The sequence below is a fragment of the Carassius carassius genome, chromosome 43 (genome assembly GCF_963082965.1).
Source record: "Carassius carassius chromosome 43, fCarCar2.1, whole genome shotgun sequence".
NCBI lineage: Eukaryota > Metazoa > Chordata > Actinopteri > Cypriniformes > Cyprinidae > Carassius > Carassius carassius.
Window position 1 is genome coordinate 11,508,074 of NC_081797.1, and position 22,603 is coordinate 11,530,676.

At 34.4% G+C, this 22,603-nt stretch overlaps 1 protein-coding gene across 13 annotated transcripts in view; it reads left to right on the forward strand.

The window, feature by feature from the left end:
- Positions 1–6,819: 6,819 nt before the first annotated feature.
- Positions 6,820–22,603, forward strand: part of ppip5k1b (diphosphoinositol pentakisphosphate kinase 1b) — a 36,081-nt gene continuing 20,297 nt past the window's right edge. For 7 of the 13 annotated variants that reach the window (XM_059536825.1, XM_059536830.1, XM_059536834.1 and 4 more), the window contains exons 1-17: positions 6,820–6,958; positions 10,795–11,213; positions 11,303–11,495; positions 11,787–11,877; positions 11,968–12,053; positions 13,077–13,231; positions 13,301–13,402; positions 13,480–13,641; positions 13,762–13,883; positions 14,794–14,895; positions 15,040–15,126; positions 15,413–15,488; positions 15,894–16,003; positions 17,376–17,399; positions 18,819–18,904; positions 18,981–19,106; positions 20,874–20,915. In XM_059536825.1, coding sequence (XP_059392808.1) covers positions 11,049–11,213; positions 11,303–11,495; positions 11,787–11,877; positions 11,968–12,053; positions 13,077–13,231; positions 13,301–13,402; positions 13,480–13,641; positions 13,762–13,883; positions 14,794–14,895; positions 15,040–15,126; positions 15,413–15,488; positions 15,894–16,003; positions 17,376–17,399; positions 18,819–18,904; positions 18,981–19,106; positions 20,874–20,915 — 1,729 coding nt within the window. In that variant the 5' untranslated portion in view covers positions 6,820–6,958; positions 10,795–11,048. The remainder of the gene's footprint in view (positions 6,959–10,794; positions 11,214–11,302; positions 11,496–11,786; positions 11,878–11,967; positions 12,054–13,076; positions 13,232–13,300; positions 13,403–13,479; positions 13,642–13,761; positions 13,884–14,793; positions 14,896–15,039; positions 15,127–15,412; positions 15,489–15,893; positions 16,004–17,375; positions 17,400–18,818; positions 18,905–18,980; positions 19,107–20,873; positions 20,916–22,603) is intronic. The other 6 variants (XM_059536831.1, XM_059536832.1, XM_059536836.1 and 3 more) reach the window with 3 other exon arrangements.

Here is a 22,603-nt window from a genome sequence, read left to right on the forward strand (position 1 = left end):
AACATGTTTTTAAAAAGAATTTACAGCGAGATATTTAGATCAATGTTAATGAATAAATACAGGAAACTGTTATATTTAGATTTTATTTATCTTTGTATATTTTTTATTTGTATAAAATAAAAATAAAAACTATGAAATATTACTGTCATTGAATCTGTCTTGGTTATTCATTTTCAATTTCATTTTCATTTCATTTTCTTTTGCAGTTAGTTGGTTTGCTTTTATGTTTGTTTCATCAGAGATAAATAAACAAAAAAATCTAACCAGTACCCATAATACCAGTATTTTAGATCGCTAATATTTTCTACCTATAGGTCTTTTTCATTAGGTTTTTAATTCAACTCTACAAGAAACCAGAAGAGCTCATAGGGGTCATTGCTTTATTACTTTGTGTTTGTTAACAATTAGAGTAGTTAATATTATGAAATGTGTATAGTTTATCAGTCTTCATCATCTGTTGTGCATCAGTTATGTGGAAATATCGGTCTGTGCTTAAGTTTCCTGTTTAGTACAGGTTTTATAGCTCTATTGTGGGCCTTTGGTGTGGTATATTTAGAGACACTGGTGAATCTTGCAAGAATCTCTCAACCAAATATCAGTCTACGTCTGATGGTGCTGGAATTTCACAGTTCAAAGTTTAAAGTGATGACTCGCCAACAGAAGCTGTTTTTCCGCATGTTTTTGAAGTGTGAGATACACCTTTAAGACTCTTCTGTCCTTATGCAGTATGTGAAGAAACTTGCTTTGCTCAATAGGCAGTTAATGTCCTTTACATAGTTGATTATCTTGGCTACGCAACTCAACTTGCCTGCTATCAAGCATAAATTCAGTTTAACAATGGGATGGAATCCATCACCCATACTAAGGTTATATAATGGTAAGGAAATGTGAAATTATATTGTTTTAACCACTTAGACTGTTCTAGTAAACATTACTTTCTACAGATATTTACAGTGTCTTGAATAGGGACCTCCAATGAGCCGGTACACCTCATTACACGGGCAACATAAACAAAACCTGCAATATATTCACATGTGTGAACTATAAACCATGTGTGTAAAACAGAAATTTAATTACCAGGAAAACCATGGACGCCTCAAATGAAAACATATTGTGTCACACAAGCTGTGCTTGTTATTTCTCATACTAGCACATTGTTGCTCTAGTTCGTAGATTATGAATCAAACTAACAACCTTCGAAGTCTTACGAGTGACCACTGAGGTATATTTCAAAATATACAGAGAAGTCAGAGAATTGCAGGTATTGTCTGCTCTTAACGGTGAAAAGCTGACCCTTATGACATGCTTAGTTTATAACAGTTGTAGTTCAGTGAGGAGTTTGAATGAGGTGGAGGATGGAGTTCATTAGGGCCAGGATTTTACACGTCCCTGGATACTAGTTAACGTCATGAGCAAAGCCATGGGTAAAGCCATGACATCATCTAAATAGCAATATCAATAGTACATGTGTTGTACTGCATGTTTAAATGCTCTTAAATGTAATTATTCTTCAATAATTCTATGTAAAAGGAAAATTTCTTGAGTAGACAAGTCAAATGTTTGTAAAAGTTAAGGTTTTTAATGTTGTTAAAATAAATATTTTATATTCAAACTTTTATACTCCACACTGAGGCTTATTTGATTAAAAGAAAAAGAGTGTAAAAACTCCAATATTGTAAAATTAGTATTTTTTTTGTTGTTGTTGAAACTGTGATACAGTACCATTCAAAATTTGGAAAATAAACAATTGTATATTGTTTATTGTATTTAAAAGTGACAGTAAAGACGTTAATAATCATTATCTAATAATAATTAAATAATAATAATAATAATAATAATGATAATAAATAAATAAGTCTTTTCTGTTAATCAAAAATCTTGAAAAAATATATGAGTTTCCACAAAACTATTGAGCAGCAAAGACTGTTCACAACATTGATATTTATTAAAGTAACACTATGTAACTTTTTCTGTTTTCAAAATTAGAAAAGTTTATATAATGAGCGAGTAAATCATAAATTCATCTACCAAACCGCCTTTTTGTCTTATCCCAAATAACTACGGTACATTTATTATAAGTGATTATTTTTGGACTATTGTAGCCTGTTACCGCTGCGGAGTAACACCTTACATTCGTGAATAGCCTTGGAAAAGTAGCTCCGGTTAGAATGTTCTTCCGCGGGCGCGTGCAGTTCTGTTTATTAACCGTTAGAGCGTTGCTTTAAGATATGTACAAGATGTAATAATGTACATAAAAACGGTAATATAGAGTTATACATTATCGAATGTAAATGTATGTAGAGAATCCAATAATTCTTCGTGATTCTGATTCAGTGGGTCTCAGAACACAACTTTAATACTAAAAGAGATTTCATTCAGACAGTGATGACAGTATTTCATTGTTCACAGCAGGAGTCCTGCAACTCGTAATGTTTGCTCAAGTTCCTCTCTAAAATGAAAAAGAGAAACACGTATTCATCAGAGTGTACGTGCTGGATTGCTTATTTTTTCAGACCAGCGTGTGGATGGAATGGGAAACAGTAGAGTTTTCTTTGAGGTGACAATTTTCAAGCCAGTCAAGGACTGCTGATGCTTAATTTTTCATTTTCTGTCATGGGATAGAATAATTTTTAGTGGCTAATGCTCACAAATTACTGAAATATGGCTCAGAACCTCTATGTCACAAAGGAGAGAAAAATTGGCTAATGACATGACTAGGATTCCAGAATCATGCTTGATTGCCCTTGACATCAGTGATTGTATTTTGATGATCAAGATGTTCCTTGATGACTGCTTTACATATGATGGAAGTCCAGCACTCAAAAAAAAAAAAAAAAACACTATAACACTGACATAAAGGACACAGTGTAAGAGAGGAAGTGCACTAAGAGCCCCCAAATTGGTCATATTTGAATCATGTCACAAATGGTAATATTAGACCTCAGCCAACCGCCAAACTTAAATATTTGTCTATTTATGATTAATTCTTCCTCTTTGGTCAATCCTAGTGCCAATGTTTTGAGCCGGCCTATCTTCACATTAAGCTTCTGGCAAATGACACATGGAAACATGATTCATAGTGCACAAAAATATACTTGATGTCTGCTTCATGTCTTAATTTGGCCTTTCTACCTATGAAATGTTCAAAGACCATGTAATTGTTGATCAGTGTTCTGACATCTCTTGACATCTCAAGCTGAAAAAAATGAGATCATATTTAAAATGATTAATTATTGTGTGTGTGTTGATTGGAAACAAGCGTAAATGTTCCAACACAGATTTCTTTCTCTGTATTTTGTGGTGAACTGAATGACATATGTGCTGTAGAGAGTCACACATAACTGATTGTCCTCTTTGACCCCAGCACAGGTCTCGAACCCAAACTCTCATCATCGCCTCAATATGACGCAGGGCCTGAATTTGAACAAGCTTGCTTTGACTCACTTCCCATTTGACCTGCTCAACAGGGTATTGACACAGGTTTTGGGCGTCCGTTGAGGGGGGAAGCAGCCTTTTTTACTGGGCTTCATTTAAATGAATGAAGGCATTATGGAGATGTCACAGCCACGGACCCCTACTGCTTTATATAAGCACTCAGTGACCAACTGACGGGTTACAGAGAGGTTATTTTTTAAACTTATGTATTAATTTAAATGTATACAGTGACATTTATGCAGCAAAAGTTCCACAATTCCATGATTTAATAAGCTAACTGCTTAAGATTTACTGAGTTCTTTAATTAATTGATTACTATTTTACTGTTGTTGATGTCTTATTTATTTTTATTTTTATTTGATCTTATTTATTTGATTACGGTAGCAGACCAAAGTAATCTGCATAGTGTAATTGCATATTACAGCTATTAAAATAATCATTGAAGTACTATAGAGTCATATAGTTAATATGATTTATATACAATATTAGCATATAGCATAATGTTTAAAAACAATATTAAATATTGTTTTTTAATATATATATATATATATATATAATTAATTCCTAAAGTAGTTTCTTTAGGAATTACACAGATAAGCAGTTTTTTTGTTTATAATAATAATTTTATTGTAGTGTCCTTTTTAAGAATTTTATTTTAATTTAATTATACATTAATTTAATTTTGCCATTATAAATAATATATAGGTATAGTTCATATTTGGCCTATGAATATTTTTATTTATTTTTATGGTAGCATACTATTGTATTTGCATACTTTTTATCTTATTGTAAAGATAAATATCCCACATTGCATTTAAATTGTACACAATACAGTTAGTTGACATTTAAATATTGAATTATTTCTTTGGTGCATGTTTTTATTTTATTTTTTTACTTTAAGATAAAACAATAATTAGTTACTTTCTATTTTCTCTATTTTTAGCCTTTATTATCATTTTGGAACAAAATCTATTTTGAAAAGCATTTTAAAGACAAGCATAGAATGAAACCTAATACTTTTTGTATAAGGCCAATTCACCATGCACCATTGTAACTATAATTTTTCATGAGAAAATACAATAGTTATGATACATTTTATGAGAATGTAACCTAATATTAGCTCAGTTGTATTGTAAAATGCATAATTGCAGTATACCATGGTAATTTTAAGGGTGGGACTGACCTGTCAACAGGGCCGGCCCTGACCAATTTGCTGCCCTAGGCAAGATTTTACCTGGCGCCCCATGCATCACAGCCCATTTCACCCTGTCATTGTGTTCATGATTTAGCATATATATATATATATATATATATATATATATATATATATATATACACACACACACATTACAGCAGAACTGTTTCCAGCACTCATAATAAATCAGAATATTAGAATGATTTCTAAAGGATCATGTGATAGACCGGATGTCACATGTGACACTGAAGAATGGAGTAATGATGCTGAATGATCACAGAAATTAATGATAATTTAAAGTATAATAAATTGAAAACAAATTATTTTAAATTGTAATAATATATCACAATATTACATTTCTTTCTGTATTTTTGATCAAATAAATGCAGGCAGGCTTGATGAGCAGAAGAAACTTCTTTCAAAAACATTAAAAATAGTAATGTTTCCAAACTTTTGGCCTGTACTGTATCCCCCCAAAACTGCACAACTGTAGAGTAAAACATTAATAAAAAAGTGATAATAAAAAATGCGTCTTAACTGACATGATTGTACAAAATCACAGTCTGGGGACTCAGAACTCAGAACAACTGCTAACATTAAGTTTAAGGTAAAAATAACTGCCATGAAATTATAGTATCTTACTCCTATGCAATAAATTGTTCTTTCACTACATCTCTTTAACTCTGTCTTTTATCCTCTTCTCTTCTTTTTGGCACTGTATCTATCGCAGAATATGCTCATTTATAATGTGTCATGTAAATTCGGCCTTCCATCACAATCAGGAAACTTTCACCGTGTCTAGAACTGGCGCGAGCTGCCAGGCCCGTTTCTACGAGCTGTGTGTTAACAAAAGCAGTGCTGTCTACATTGGATGCGGCGTCGGACACGCTACACAACAAATTACCAACAACTGATCGTGCGCGCGCTCTGTTTCTGACGCACTTCAAGCACTCGATGGGCGGGGGAAGATTGAAGAGCCGGACTTTTTTTTTTTTTTTTTTGCTTTATTTGGTAGTATTTCGAATTAATGGTTTTTAAATAGTAGCATATTATAAAAAAATATGTAAAAAAAAAAAAAATTCACTCGTTCACTCATTCTGGCGCCCCTATGGATGAGTGGCGCCCTTAGCATTTGCCTATACCGCCTATGCCGCGGGCCGGCCCTGCCTGTCAACATAATATCATTGTGTCTGACCACTTTACAGTTCACACGTCAGATTAACTACAATAATAATCTACTGTAACAAATGTGATAAATGAATTTCTAAGGCCTCTCTAAATTGTCAACATTATCATAACTGAATGAAAAACCTGTTGTACACAATCTGCTTACATGCCTTCTGTTGTCTGATTGACAGTTTATACTTGATAATATGCATCAAGTAATCCTTTATAACTTATTAGCCATGAAAAATAAAAATCCTGTAATCATTTTCTCATCCCCAGGTTTCAACCCTGTATAAGTTTATTTCTTCCATTGAACACAAAAGAAGATGTATATATATATATATATATATACAATAGTACCATAAGTTGATGGTCCTCTTTGACTTCCATAGTACTTTTTTATTTATTTTTTATCTGTGGACCATCAAGTGTTTGGTTACCCGTATTTTTTAAAATATCTTGTTTTGAGTTTAACAGAAAAAAGAAACTCATACAGGTTTGGAATAACTTGATGGTGAGTAAATAATGGTGGAATTTTCATTTTTGGCTGAACTGTCCCTTCAAGTTTATTATATTTGGTTATCCAATCATTGTATCCATACATTTTTTATGTATCTATCAATATGATATTAAGATTGTTTATTTGTACATTGCATAATGGTATAGAGTGACAACTGATATTTATATGCATTTATGATCTTTTACATGCCTTTATATGCATTAAGTAGTCAGCTAATAGTGTTATAAAAATGTTTTTCATTTACATTACAAAGCTCAGAATTCCATCATTCTATCTGGCCATATAATACAACAAATTGCATATTCTTGCATGTGTTTTTACTCCTTGTTGTGTGTGACTAGCTCCATATTCTCACAATATTGACCTTAAAATTGTGTTGTATGAAATATAATGCAAAACATAAAACACATTTGATTTAGATTGTTAATAAACAAACTGCTCTTTAAAAACGTCAGGCTTTAATACTAAAGGGGCGTGTTTCTTCGCCCGTCCTGCAGGCGGCAGTGTTCTGTGTGCAGTTTCCATGTCATGGATCATGAAAGACGGCGCTGCTCAAGGGTTCTGTGAAGGTAATTTACGCGGAGCTCCAGTTAGTTTCACTCTGACAGCAGATGAGGAAGTCAAACTCTGTCCGAGAACGAGTGAGTATCCTGCAGCGTGGACCATGACATGTCGCAGTCATTTCTGTGTATCATTTATTGCTTTGTAAAGTGTGTGTTTGTAGCGTTAGTCCGCTGCGTGAGTTTAAATGAAGTCGGTTGAGTGATGCTTTGTTTGACTTGAGTCAACCGAATCGCCTGATGATACGATGAGAGAAGGATGTTGTATTCATAATGTTTTGCGCAATATAATATACCAATTTATGTATGTAGCTCAAATTTGTCTTCCCTATTTAGTTGTCATTGTGTTTTATTTGTGTTAAAAATATACATAAGAGCTGTGAGTTAGTTAGGAGGTGTAACATTAGTGCACTGCACTCCCGCTCGACTTCTTTCAGTTGGTCCATCCTCCAGCAGCCTGGCATTTGGGCTCTGTGTGTCCTGGCCTCTAGGGACTACTTTTAAGGCAGTGTTACGATGCTGCCAGCAGTCTGACAGCTGCAGATGTGACTTTCCACAGTCTGACACACTTTCTGTAGATCATGCTCTACTTTTGTGACATGTTTGCTCATTATGGTTAATTTGTGAGGTTAGTATGTGCCACTTGTATGCTTGTGAAAGTGAAAAGTGGCTTAAAATGTTTACAACTCTCAATGTTGTGGTCCAAAGAAGCACTTAAAAGGATAGTTTAAACAACACACACAGGCACACAGAGAGAGAATTGCTTCCTGTATGACTTACTTTCTTTTGTGGGATATTGAACATCATTCTGTTCATTTCTCTGCAAAACAAAGTAAGTCTTACTGAGTTTGACCCGAGGGTGAGTAAATGATGGAAAACTTTTTTCTTTCTTTTTCTTCAGTGGACAGGCTTTTCACCATATGTTCCTAGTTTGATTCTACCTTCAACATTTTTATTTATTTAGCAGTATAATGCTATAGTAATGATTTTTTACTATAGACTGGTGATGATTAACTTTCTAGTTAATTTTTTACCATTTTGGAACCACTTAGGCAGTTTTTATTATGTTTTATATTCTGCAAATGCAAGCTATTTTGATAAACTCAATTTTATCACTGTGCACATTATTAATTATTGTGTAATTATTAATAATTACTGTAAGGCATTCAGTTTAATGCTTGCTTTTTCTTGCAATTAACTTTAAATAAATAAGCAATTACAGTTTTCAAAATGTTGAAACGTACTTTGGTTTGCTAAGTCCTTTGACAATCAATAAATAAAATAAAAAACAAGAATGCACGCCAAAATAATTATGTCTTTAAATAAATCATTTTATTTTTCACAATGTTGTAAAATTTGGTTTGGTTTCTTTAAGTCTTTGGCATTTATCATATTGTTTAAAAAAAAAAAAGGAAGAAAAAAGAAAACAGAAATATTTAAAAATTTTCAATAAATAAATAACTTTTTCAAAATGTTGCGAAATTTAGTTTATTTGCTAAAACCTTTGACATTTGCCACATTTTTGTCAACAAAAACAAAAATGAGTAAATAAATAAAATAAGAATTATTTGAGAATCATATAGCCACGTTCTGTCATTGGTATTCAATTGCAAGGTTGTTGCAAAGCTGCTCTTAACCTCTTTATCTTAATGATAATCATTTATGACAGAAATAACCTGTTAAATAGTGGCAGTTCTCCCAATCATAATAAAAGCACTTCACAGGATATGATCTCAAAGGTTGTTGGCTCTCTCCGCTGGTGTCTGCTGGACTGCTACATTCATCTTCACAGGATCATGTTGGCATGCTGCTGATATGTACTGGACTCTGATGTGTTTCCTATGATGTCAGATGAAAATTGGCTCTTCGTTGCTCTGATTTGGAAATAGAAAAAAGTTCACCCAAAGTTGTAGTCATGATAAATTTGGTCTAGTTGACTGACTTTTGTGGAAAAGCTGTTTACGCACACAGTGGAAGTCAATGGGGTCACACAACTTTGGACCCCATTGACTTTCACTGTATGAACAAAAACAGCTTTTCCATAGAATTTTTTTTATTTTTAATCTCTTGCCTTTATGTCACACAGAATAAAGAAATGCTTTCAGGTTTGAAATTGGAAGAGTGAGCAAATGCTACTAAAATTCCAGCCCAGCAATGTCGGCTCAACCAATGGCATGAGATTAGGGAGGAGCTATCTTTTTCTATTTTCGACCAATAGCAGATAAGGGCATGTTTAAAAGTCTTTTTTTTTTTGCAGTACCAGAAATGACTTCACATTTTACAAGGCTGTATGGACATAAACATAATGAAATCTGTCCACTTAAGGCTGAAAAATGAATAAACAGATATAGACATTTACATAGTGCACGTTAAATGTTACATACTTGGACATACTTACTTTGACATGTTTGCTTAACACAAAGTCAAGATTGTGCAACACAGCAATCTTGCAGAAGAAGGCAATGAGTTTGTGATCAGCGTGAGTTAAGATGTTCAAAAAACCCTCGAAAGACTTGTATCTTCTTATTATCTTGCAAGGATATTGGACTCTGGTTGCTTTGTGGCTTTTTGTAAGTGATGGTAGCATTTATTTATGAGTATTTTATCTGTGTGTGTGTGTGTTTTTCCTGACCCTGGGTCACTGTAGACGGCTTCCTCTCAACTTAATGTTCCCTGTCAACACATCCACAGCGTGATGAGTTATCTTTGGAAGCCATAGACCTCAGCATTTGATCCAAGTCTCACCCCTCCCCCAGAATGACCTCTGCCAGGGGCCCGTGGCTATTATTGGGCCCTTGATTACATGCAAACAGTTTGTAGTTTGTAGTATTCTTTCAAACCGTGAAACATATCGGATGAACCCACTGATTCTATATCTGGGTGGCTTGATGGGAGTTTATAGATTGTGTAAAAAGTAGCCCGGGGATAGTTTGGATTAAGCAGCAGTGCAGTGTTTGTTTAGAGGCATGGCTAGAATGACCTTGTATCAGCATGGATATGGAAATGTGATATGGACCAGCATATATTTCCAACAGTGCATGCTTTCCCTAGCAGTCAGCATACTGGGAGACGTGGCTTAACTCTGGAAAATGTAGACTAAGTGTAACTGCAAGACTTGTTAAAATGTTGTAGAATTTTTATTAGTATTATTTGCATTATTTTAAAACATCTGGAAAATGAATGAATGTGGTACAAAATAGTGTTAGCACTTTAGAATAAGGTTATAAATGGAGATATATATAATAATAATTATATAATAATAATTATATATATATATATATATATATATATATATATATATATATAAACATAGTTAATGCAGTAGCTAACATTAAATAATGATCTGATAATAAATAATGATTTAATTTTTTTTTTTATTGTTCGTTCATGCTTTCTGTGTTTAGTAAAATATGCTAAGGTAAAACTGCAAAGGTGCTTAATGATGCTCCATGCATACGTTACAATATTTTACACTATGGTTCAAATGTTTGTTATCGGTTATTTATTTTTTTATAATAAATACGTTTCTTATGCTTACTAAGGCTGCATTTATTTGATCAAAATACAGTACAAACTTTAGTATTGTTTAATATTATTGCAATTCAAAATAACTTTTTTGTATGTAAATGTAATTTATTCTTGTGGTAGTAAAGCTGATTTCTCAGCATCATTACTTCAGTCTTCAGTGTCACATGATCCTTCAGAAATCATTCTGATAAGCTGATTTGCTGCTCAAGAGTCAATATTTTTATATTATTGGAATATATAATACTATATAATACTTATTGATCAATTGAAAGTTTGAAAGGACTGCGTTTGAAATCTTATAGATGTCTGTACTGTCACTTTTGATGAATTGAATGCATACTTACATAGTATTAGTTTATCGTATATTGTCCATTGGCTCTTTATTGCAGGTAAGAACAGGAATGGGTTTGTGAGAGAAATTGATCTGGATTAACTCACAACATGTTCCTGGTTTTGGAAGGATGACACCAAATCTTTGAGGAATAAACACCTCATACGTTTCTAAGACTACCTTGGCATTAAGTCACTTCTGGACCCTCATCTGACTGGATTACGCACCTTATCTGCCTAATGTTTCCACCACTGAGCTTCAGCACGAGATGGTGTGCTGGGAACTTGGCTGTTTGACAGAGACTCGACAGAAATGTCGAAGTCAAGTGGACAGGGGATGTTTAACAGTGAACTTCCCCAGTTCCTGATTGGAAGTGAGGGTGGTGAGAGCAGAGAGCTGGATGACACAGACATGAGGAAGATCTCAGGACATTACGGAGAGGAGGAGGAGGAGGAGGAGGAGGAGGATGAGGATCAGGTACAGAAAATTACTCGTGCACGACTCTAGTAAGCTTTCTTTTTTTTTTCATTTGTAACTGATGCTCATGCGATATCTTCTTCTATCAGTCAGAGCGTCAGATTGTAGTGGGGATCTGCTCCATGATGAAGAAATCCAAATCCAAACCAATGACTGAGATTCTGGAGAGGCTCTGTAAGTTTGAGTACATCACTGTGGTCATTTTTCCAGAGGAGGTTATACTCAACGAACCGGTGGAGAAGTGGCCGTTGTGTGACTGCCTCATTTCCTTCCATTCCAAAGGTATCTGACATCACACAGTTCACACGCAGTCAGCTTGAAATCTTGATGTGCCATACTGTCTCAGTATTATTATTAATGCTGCCCTTTAAAACAGAAATTAATTCCAATTAAAAATCTAATTACATTTTTCACAATTTTTCAGTTTTTTTGCTGTATTTTTTATCAAATAAATGCAGCCTCAGTAAGCATAAGAGAGAGTATTTAAAATAATAATAGAAAAACATTTCAAAATCTGACAACCACCAGAATTGGATGTAAACTTATGCAATATTTTTTTTTCTCATCTTGAAGGATTTGCCCTTGACAAAGCTGTAAGTTATTCCAAACTAAGAAACCCCCTCCTTATCAACGACCTCGATATGCAGTATTTCATTCAAGACAGGTGTGGTAAATAATTATCTGAAATATTCTTGACAAGTAAACATTGTTATGAGAGTTGACTGGGACATACAGTATTTGCTCATGGCTTTAGGAGGGAAGTGTACAGGATTCTACAGGAAGAGGGCATTGACCTTCCTCGCTATGCAGTGTTGAACCGGGACCCTGACAGACCAGAGGGTAAAGATTATTACTGTGGTCATAATTTAGAAGATTTTTTCTGCATGCTTCAGAGTGAAGCGTGGCACTGTTCATTTGCAAGCGTGCAGCTCATGATCCTGTGTTTTCAGTGTTTTAGAGTGGCTCTGTGTTATTTTAGTGTCATTGATATGCTGTTATTGTTTTGTTAATATTTTTTTATTAATTTTCTTTTTTAAATAGTAAAAGTTTTAGTTATTTTGTTGTTTTTGTCATTTTAATATTTTTAAAAAATGTTTGTCTGTTTATTAAATTTTAGTATTTAGTTTTAGGTTATTTGGTTTTAATTATTTTAGCACTTCATCTTAAACAAAAAGAAAATGAGAAATGTTGCATTGTTTACCTTAATAAAATAAGCTGTAAATAAGTGTTTTTATGTTTTATTTAATTGTATTATTATTATAATTTTTGTTTAAGCTAATGAAAACACCTTATTCACAAACTTGTAATGAGGAGCGCTTATAACCTGGCAACAAAAAATAAAATAAAAGCTTTAATGACTCCTTGCGGTTTTCATGAAAATAAAACTTGAAGTTTTAACGTAAAAAAAAAAAAAATGTTTTTTTTTTTTTTTTTTTTTTTTTTTTTTTTTTTACAGCTGCTATACTATAAAATACAACTTGTATTATTATTATTACTATTTTTATTGAAAACATATTTTTGTAGTAGCAATATTTCTTACTTTCTTTTTGTTTAGTAATATTACAAATCACCACAACAACAAATATCATTACCATTTTATTTTATAAATTATTATTTAATTGTGTAGCCCTGCAAACAAGCAGAGAAAACCTAGAGATTTAAATCGCTATTGCAATTTTTATCAGAGAAATCGCAATTACATATTTTCGCAACATCATGTAGCCCTAATATACTTATGTCGTTTCGAACCTGTATGATGTTTATTTTTTTTGGTTGAGCTGTGCCATTTAAGTTCCTCATAGTGGGTACATAAATATTCCCTATATTGTGAGAGATTGTGACATTTTGACTCCGCAACATCAGAATGTAACCTGGTGGAGAGCGAGGACCATGTGGAAGTGAACGGGGAAGTGTTTCACAAACCCTTTGTGGAGAAGCCCGTCTCCGCTGAGGACCACAATGTCTACATCTATTACCCAACCTCTGCTGGCGGCGGCAGCCAGCGTCTCTTCAGAAAGGTACAGTACTGATAACTTCTAATAAATTTACATTTGATTGGCATGGAGCTCAAATCGTCCTTTCTGTAGATCGGCAGTCGGAGCAGTGTGTATTCTCCTGAAAGTACTGTTCGCAAGACTGGATCTTATATCTACGAGGAGTTCATGCCCACAGATGGCACTGATGTTAAGGTAAACCTGTGTTTCATGTCAAGATTCTACTGTATGTGGTGGCTGGGTAGTTTATTTATTCCTGATGGATGTTGTAGGTTTACACAGTTGGACCTGATTATGCTCACGCTGAAGCCCGTAAGTCTCCTGCTCTGGATGGGAAAGTGGAGAGAGACAGTGAGGGGAAGGAGATCCGTTATCCTGTGATGCTCACCGCAATGGAGAAGCTTGTGGCCAGAAAAGTGTGTCTTGCATTTAAGGTGATTCTCACAAAAAAATACAAAAAAATAAATAAAATAACGTTTTTTGACTGTAGCTTCAGGTTATGAGTGATAATGAAAGTTTTTTTGTTGTTGTCTCATAATGTCTTTCCAAACCAGCAAACAGTCTGTGGTTTTGACCTCCTCCGAGCAAATGGTCACTCTTTCGTTTGTGACGTTAATGGCTTCAGCTTTGTAAAGAACTCCATGAAGTACTATGATGATTGTGCCAAAGTCCTGGGGTAGGTGAGGCCGTGTTGCTGTCTTGTTGTCGGTGGTAACTTGTAAATATTTACATATTACAACTACATAACGGCATACACTGTAATTTTTTCACACCATATTTGTAAATAGAATGAAGATTTTAGGGCCTTTATACTTTAGATTTCATTAAATCTGTTACTTTCTGTTTCTTGGTAATTATTTGTGAAATTTACTTGGTATTTCAGTGTGTAAATTGCCACATTATTATTCTTTTTTTTTATTATAATGTCAAATAATTTTGCCATTTTTCTAAAATTCAACACATACACTAAACTAACACTAAACATTTTTTTTATTTGATTTCTCTTTGATCTAAACTTTGAATTGAAAACACATCTTTACTGAAAAAATCGAATCTGTTACCAATCTAAACTGGTTTACTGGTCTTCCAGGCTGTTAAGGCTGATCGGTTGACTGGTTTTAGAGTGGTTTTGGGGTCTTTTCAGCTGACCAAGCTAAACCTACTAAATACTTGGCAGGCTTGGAGCTAAAACCAGCTTGAGCCAGTGAAGACCAGCAAAACAGCAAGTTTTTTTTTATTTCTATAGTGCTTTATGCAATTCAGGTAATTTTAAATCATCTTAGCAGTAGTAAACCAAAAAATAACAGCATTAATGTTACAAAGTTCTTCAATTATGAAAGTTCTGAAGCTGCTTTTAAAAGACAATAGTGTCATTATCCAGTTCAGTTTAGTCCAGTTTTGAATCAGTTCAGTTCTTTAATCTGGTGTATATTGCAAAGTTCATTAGTTATCAAGTGAACTCAGTTCAACTGCAAAGCAGCTCTGTAGAAGGCAATAGTGTCATTATTCAGCACAAATGTATTCGTTCCTGTTGTATAAGGTAATTTTCTAGATATTTTAGCTCATATTTGATGTCTTTCCTACAGGAACATGGTGATGCGAGAGCTGGCTCCTCAGCTCCATATTCCCTGGTCAATCCCCATGGAAGCAGAAGACATCCCTATCGTCCCGACTACCTCAGGGACCATGTGGGTGTACCATTCTTGTCCTAAGGATATATTTTCTGTCTCAAAGCTGTTTATTATGGATTCTGGATTATTAAAATCCATGAGGTAGATGAAATGCTTACTATGTGTGTTGTTGCTTTTGAACATGTCATCTCTTGTCTGTAGGATGGAGCTGCGTTGTGTTATTGCTGTAATTCGCCATGGTGACCGTACGCCAAAACAGAAGATGAAGATGGAGGTCAGGAACGCCCTGTAAGTGACAAATTCTAACAGGTTGCTTTTAGACTACAGCTACATATTTTTATCACTTTTAATCTGAATGCTTATTTTTTGTAATGTAAATTTAAATGATTAAAAGCTCAGTTAAACATACATTAAGCAACATGAATTAAACAAATGAATTAAACTGTTAACTGAACGATAGTTTAGAGAACACACTTCTGCATTTAAAGTGGTTGTCACATCGTGGCAGGGTCAAAGTTGTGTCTATGATTGAAGTCTTTTATCTGCTGGTTATGTCTGATACCATTTCTCTCAGGTTTTTTGAGTTGTTTGAGAAGTATGGTGGCTATAAGTCTGGAAAACTCAAGCTGAAGAAACCAAAACAGCTCCAGGTTGGTCGGTTTTAAAGTACAAGTGATCTATGCAGTTAATTTATTTTTATGTGCTACTTAAGTGCTACTTGCTCTGTAGATGCAAGAACTAACATAATATTGCAGTTTCATAATAGGCTTGCCTCCAGCCTAGTGATTTACTTTGAATGCCAGGAATTTGTGCCACAGGGTCAAAGGTCAAAGAGAATTGAGCTGTCTTTTTTTAAGACCGATGTAGTGTTGTGTCTGGAATGCTGCAGCCTTGAGGCTCATCGGTGTGTTATGCATCTGTTGGGTTTTGTGTGAAAATTAACCATGTGGACAGTTGGCTTAAACTTTGACCTATTTGATCTTTTCTGTAATAATGTGCAGTTGTGATTTGTACATCATTATAAAAGTCTGAACACTTTATTTGATGTTTTACAGGAAGTGCTGGATATTGCTCGTCAGCTGTTGGCAGAACTGGTCCTGCATAATGATTGTGAGATTGAGGAGAAGAAATCCAAGCTAGAACAACTGAAGACGGTTCTGGAGATGTAAGTAAACTGTTCAAAAGTTCAGTAGTACCGAAACCCTCCATTTCCAACACTGAGGTTATGGAAAGCTACTGTACACACACCATCATCTCATCTCAATAATTTCTAATACATGTTCTCTTTTCACATCTTCGGGCACAAGGTCTTGCTGAAAGTATAATAATTTCCAGACATATGTTGTATTTTTGATTCGCTTCACTATAGATATTAGTAGGCCCTCACAGAATGTGCAAAAATGCTTAAATATTTTTTACACACAGTTTTATGAGTTTAGCCACAATGGAATAACTGGAACATTATTAATTATTGGTTACTTTAAAAATAAAAAAATAATATTATCTCCACACTGATATCCTCATGGGCAGTGCACCGACATACAGCGTTGTTGTACTACGGTCTCTCGAGTTCGAATCCCGGCTCGAGGAACTTTCCCGATCCCGCCCCCTATCTCTCACCTACTTCACTTCCTGTCCTCTCCATGCTGTCCTATCATAAACAAGTCAAAAATAGCCAAAATATATTTATTATTATTATTTTTTTTTTTTATAAAATAATATTATAAAATAATAATAATGTAAATTAATGATTTTTAAGTCATTACAAATCTTAAAAAACTTACAAGTAATGAGTTTGATGTACTTGAAATGTATATTTCACTGTTAATGGTTGCTAAATAAATGCATTTAACTGTAACTAGATATGCACCGATATTTTAGTTTTCTCAGTGCAGAAAAGTTTATAATTAATTGTTTATTTTATGGGCAGTACCTGATAAATTGCAAATATAAAAATTATGTCCTGTTTTGAAATTTAATTTGATTAAAAATGGAAGGTATTACAACATTATAATGTACAACATGAATAGATGTTCATTTTGAGATTTTTTTTAAAGGATTAACTTTTTTTGTTCCAAGGTCAAAAAGTAAAAACGGTGGAAATGAGCATGTATAATGAAATGTCCAATATTGACCGCTACCGATAAATGTAAAAAAAAAAATCTTTAATAGTTAAATTTAGGTTTTAAATGTAGAGTTTTAATGTCTTGAGTTTAAAATCAGTTTGTTCAGTTTCCTGACCTTCTTGGAAATCAGGGCAAGCCTAATCAGACTTGATTTTGTTGTTAACATGACACACACCGCAAAACTAACATTGCTATCATATCTTCTAGTCTTAAGCATCATGGATGCGTATTTCAGGAGAAACATGATATCTCATGAACAGCTGAATGTATTTAACTGACTTTAGTGTGACCTTGACTCATTTGCTTCCTTAGATGTCCTCATATGGATGAGTTTCTAAACTTCATTCCTTTTGTCTCTCTTCTCCTCTTTTTTTTGTGTCCCTCTTTGTGTCTTGGCCATTCTCTTCAAAGGGAATCCAGCCTGAATGATAATCAGTACGCACCCTCATATCCCCTGTCTCTTTAGAAAGCAGGCAAAGTGGATCATAACCCTCATTAACCCAAAATCTTGTTCAAATTACTGACACTTTAATGAGGGCTCCAAAATTGACCGTACCTTGGAGATGAATCCCTTTTGCAATTCTGTGTGGCATCTGCATGCCATTTTGTTTCTAATCTCTCACGATCCCTCACTTCCTCCAGACCCCCTCACCGAGCTCAAATAAAGCACCTAATCAACACATTTATCGGTTGTTCGGGGTCACGGATTAACTAGGAAACAGGTGCTTGGGCAAGTGCTTTGCTTTGGGTTGATTAAACATAATGCAGCAGAGCAAATTCACTCCAGAGCCCGTTTCTGGCCAGTGAGATAAAGAACCACCTTTAGACCTCATTTAGACCAAGTCGTATCAATTAGAAATATTCTAAACTACGGATACACTGATATTACAAATCTGGCCAACATTAATGAGTCGATAATCGATAATTGACTATTTTGTAAAGAAAAAAAAATATATATATATATTTTTTATATATATATATATATATATATATATATATATATATATATATATATATATATATATATATATATATATATATATATATATATATATATAAAATATTGGTCAGTTGTCGGTTATAACCCATAATAGTGTGTAATAAATTGTGGAGATAAATTGTAGAGACCAACTCTCCAGAATTTCTGTCTCTCCACTGTATTATGTAACCTAAAAGCATGCCAGATGCCAATATTTAATTAAAGTCTCTTGTGCTCAAGAAGGTTGATTATACTTTATCAAAAATACAGTAAAAACAGTTATATTGTGAGAGATTATTACAATGTAAAATAACGATTTTCTATTTAAATTATATTTAAAATGCTACTTATTTTTGTCATGCCAAATCTGAATTTTCATGTCTTTCATGTCTTTCTAATGTCTTTACTGTCACTTTTGGGCAGTATAATGCATCCTTTCCATATGAAGGTATTCATTTCTTAAAAATTGTCTTGCTGACCCCAAACTTTTGAACATATTTTGAAAATACACTTTATATAAAATATATTTTAAAACATTTTTCAGTAAATTATAGAGACCAACTCTCCAAAATTCCCCATTCTCTGCTGTATTGTGTAATTTAAAAACGTGACACTGTTGGAGATGACACGTTTTATGCCTCCCAAAGCTTGTCATTCCTGTAGAGACAGTCCTGGTATGTCCCAGATTAACCCCTGCCAGCTTGGGAAGGTCACTCAGATAAATGTTTCCAGAAACATGGAGGCCACAGAGCACCTGCTAGTGGTTTGAGTGCAGTGCTATGTCTGATGTTTGCTGTTTGTGTTGTTCAGTGGGAGAATGCTCATTAAGAGGGGATGGTATGATTATGTCCCCCACCCCGTGTATTGTCTTTCAGGTATGGCCATTTCTCAGGGATCAACAGGAAGGTGCAGCTGACCTACCTCCCAAATGGGCAGCCCAAAGCATCCAGTGAAGAGGAAGGTATGTGTACAGTATGTATATATGTTGACTCAAAATAGCTGTTGCATCACTTTTGACATCTCTGTGTCTATGGCAGACGCTCTGAAGGAGGGCCCATCTCTACTGCTGGTGCTGAAGTGGGGCGGTGAGCTGACGCCAGCGGGTAGAGTTCAGGCTGAGGAGCTTGGACGAGCCTTTCGTTGCATGTACCCTGGAGGACAAGGTAGAACTCTATGCTTGCACCAGACTGAAAGCTGTACTAATAAATGGATTAGAAATACAGTGACCCTAAAAAGTAGTTTGAAAATAATTCGTTGCATAACAGTAAGAAAGCTATGAAAGCCTGTTTCTGCCACTGAATAAAAAAGGTTATTGCGACTTTTTATCTTGCAGTTCTGAAGTCAGAATTGCAAGTTTATATCTTGTAGTTCTGATTTTTTTCCTCAGAGTTGCATGATATAAACTCGCAATTCTGAGAAATGAAGTCAGAGTTGCGAGATAAACTCACAATTCTGACTTTTTTATTTTTTTCATTTAATGACGCAATTGTGAGTTAAAGGGATAGTTCACCCCAAAATGAAAATTTGATGTTTACCTGCTTACCCCCAGGGCATCCAAGATGTAGGTGACTTTGTTTCTTCAGCAGAACACAAACCAAGATTTTTAGCTCAAATATATAAATATAAATATATAAATTTATATCTATATAAATACTGTTCAGTTTCTTGCACAGACTGATCGTTTTGTGTCTTTACACATCAGTGTATTGCCACGAGCCGCAGGGTTTAATTTGGTTTAGTTTGTTTTTTTATTTTTTATTTTATTTTATGTTTTAGCTGTGATCATCCACTTAAATTATAAGACTGATAGACTGCAATGATTTGAGCTAAAAATCTTGGTTTGTGTTCTATGAAGAAACAAAGTCACTTACATCTTGGATGCCCTGGGTGTAAGCAGGTAAACATCAAATTTATGGGGGGAAGTCACGGTGTGTGTGTGTGTTCACTGCTGTGTGTGTGCTCTTTGGATGGGATAAATGCAGAGCACTAATTCCGGGTATGGGTCACCATACTTGGCCACATGTCATGTCCCTTTTTACTTTTTCAATTTTCATTTTTCACAAGTCAGGATTTTGAGATATAAACTCAGGATTGCGAGATACAGACTTGTATTCGCAAAAACGTTTTAAACTTGCCATTCTGACTTTATAACTCACAATTCTGAGTTTATATCACGCAATTCTGGGAAAAAAGTCAGATTTGCGAGTATATATCTTGCAATTCTGACTATAACTCTAACTATAAAAATGCATTAAAATATCCTCTTATTGTCAGAATAGTCTCAGGTCTAAATCAAAAAATATGTATACTTAAAATTATACAAATAGTATAAAATATTGAAGATATATTGAGAGATTAATGTTATGAAAAATTTTACATTTTAAGAATTCCAACAAATCATGCTTGTTCTTCCTTTAATTTTTGCCTCAAGAAAATTTCCGTGAATCCAGCCTAAGCTGTTTACAGGAACAGTTGTTTTGCTCCCTTTGCATGAGATCTTGATGAATTGGATGCTTTGACAAGATATTGTGTCTGTTTTTAGGTAGTGGGGCAATGATGCAGTTTTTCAAAGCTCATAGCTTTGGGCAGGAAAGCAGTTCCACCTGCTTGTTCAGTGGGCTTGGCATACAAAAGCATGTAGAGGCAGGACTCGGGGAGGCATGAATACTTATACCTCAAGTAGCACCTTTAACTTTCAATACGCCAGCACAGAAACTTCTTAGTCATGCTATGGATTCTTTTCCATCACTTCCCCCCAGACCTTTGAGTCCATATTTGCATGCTGCAACTACCGTAATTGAGTGTAACTCATTACATTTCGGAGTTCACAGACTTCCAAAGACCAAACCATTTTCTCTTATCAGACTGAGTCAGCAGCATATTGCAATGCTGGTTAATGTAGTGTTCTTTTACCCTGAATTGTTAACTAGACAGCTGCAGGTCCCTCGGCTGTGAGTCCCCTATTGACTGTGGTAAGAAGAGATTTTGGATTTGTGCGTGGTCTTGATATTGGGTTAATGCATCATCTGCCCCATTCATCAATTTAATTGCTTAACATCCATCTCATTAAACTAATCCAAACTGGAGGACGCAACAAAAACATTCCATGCTTCACTTTTGCCACGGTTTTGTGTGGAAGATGATATGGACATTGGTCATACTTTGACATACTGAGATAAAAAATCATAGTTATTTTTAGTTAGTAAGTTAATTTTTTTTCGGCGTAGAGTTTACAATTTCTTTATTTGGAGATTTATTTAAAGGGGCATGAAACCCCCCATTTCAGCACAGGTTAGTTCTCACCACGGTTTTAAAAAATGCTAAAAAAGTGGGCGTGGTGTGCAGCGGACCGGGGGAGGGGGAAGAAAGAGGGGAGACAGACAGCACACAAAGCTTTGCGTTCAGAAAGTTTCATTTCGCTCCCATCGAGCTAAAAGCGCAAATAAATGCACAGCCATTTGCACTCTGCTTCGAAAACATATTACACATTCAGTCATTTAGCAGACGCTTTTATTCAAAGCGACTCACAAATGAGACAAATATATTGTTCTGTGGCGTTTATATAAGCCCTCTGACAGGTTGTGTCACAGAGCTATAAAAACGGTTACACTCACCAAGTGAATGAATCGCATTTGTGCCGAACTCTTATTACAAAGAAAAAACAAACACTCTTCTGCAATCCATGAATGTTTCTCTGTTAATGTGTGCGATGTCATTTCACAGTCTGATGAGTCTTTCATAGCAAATGAACACATGCTGTTGTGAATAATTAAGCGAAGCGTCTTCTCATAGGATAAACACGCAATCTCATGAATAATTTAATATACACCGACGCGTCATCAATGTACTATAGTCCATTGTTACGTCAAAAATCATGACGTCAACACAATGTAGATTCTAAATCCGGAAGATGAAAATAGAGCAAAAAAGCTTAAAACTAACCAATTTTCTCCAACAGTTAAAATTTGCGGATGCTAACATTGTCTTCTATGAAGTGCAACACAAACACCTCTGCTAAAATCTTAGAATAAGTAGTTTGGGGTTTCATGACCCTTTAAAAACTTTTATTACTACTACTTTATTAACTACTGTGCCATTATTTTAAGAATCTGTGACGTCAATTTTAAGACACGTCAGTCCAATATCTTGTCTAAACAGGTGGAATAAGACCGTGTCATCCAGATTTTGTAACTTTTTTTTTAATGAAGGACTGCTAGTATTAACACCACATAAGAAAAAAAAAATGCTTTTGGCATAAAAAAGTAATTTATGGGATGCAAAAATCTAATTATTACATATAACTGTAAAGCATAATTATGACAGTCAAAATGAGTTAAAAATCTTAAGACATTAAAAAGTAAACTTTGATATTATGATTTAATATGTAATAATTACCATAGATTTTTCATCTCATAAATTTGAGTTTTTGTCTCAATTTCTGCTTTTTTCATAATTATGTTAAATGGGCTACATAAATGGCTTTCTGGAATCCTAAATCAGAGTTCTGTTTGCTACTCAGTAGTGCAATGCAACACTCATTTGATAAGCACCTAAACCCATATTGCCAGATGCTTTCAACAGTGTGGATGCATTGAAATGCATGGATTATTTTTTTATTTTTGTGGAAAAATATTCAGCCAGTTGGTTGTACAGCATGTTA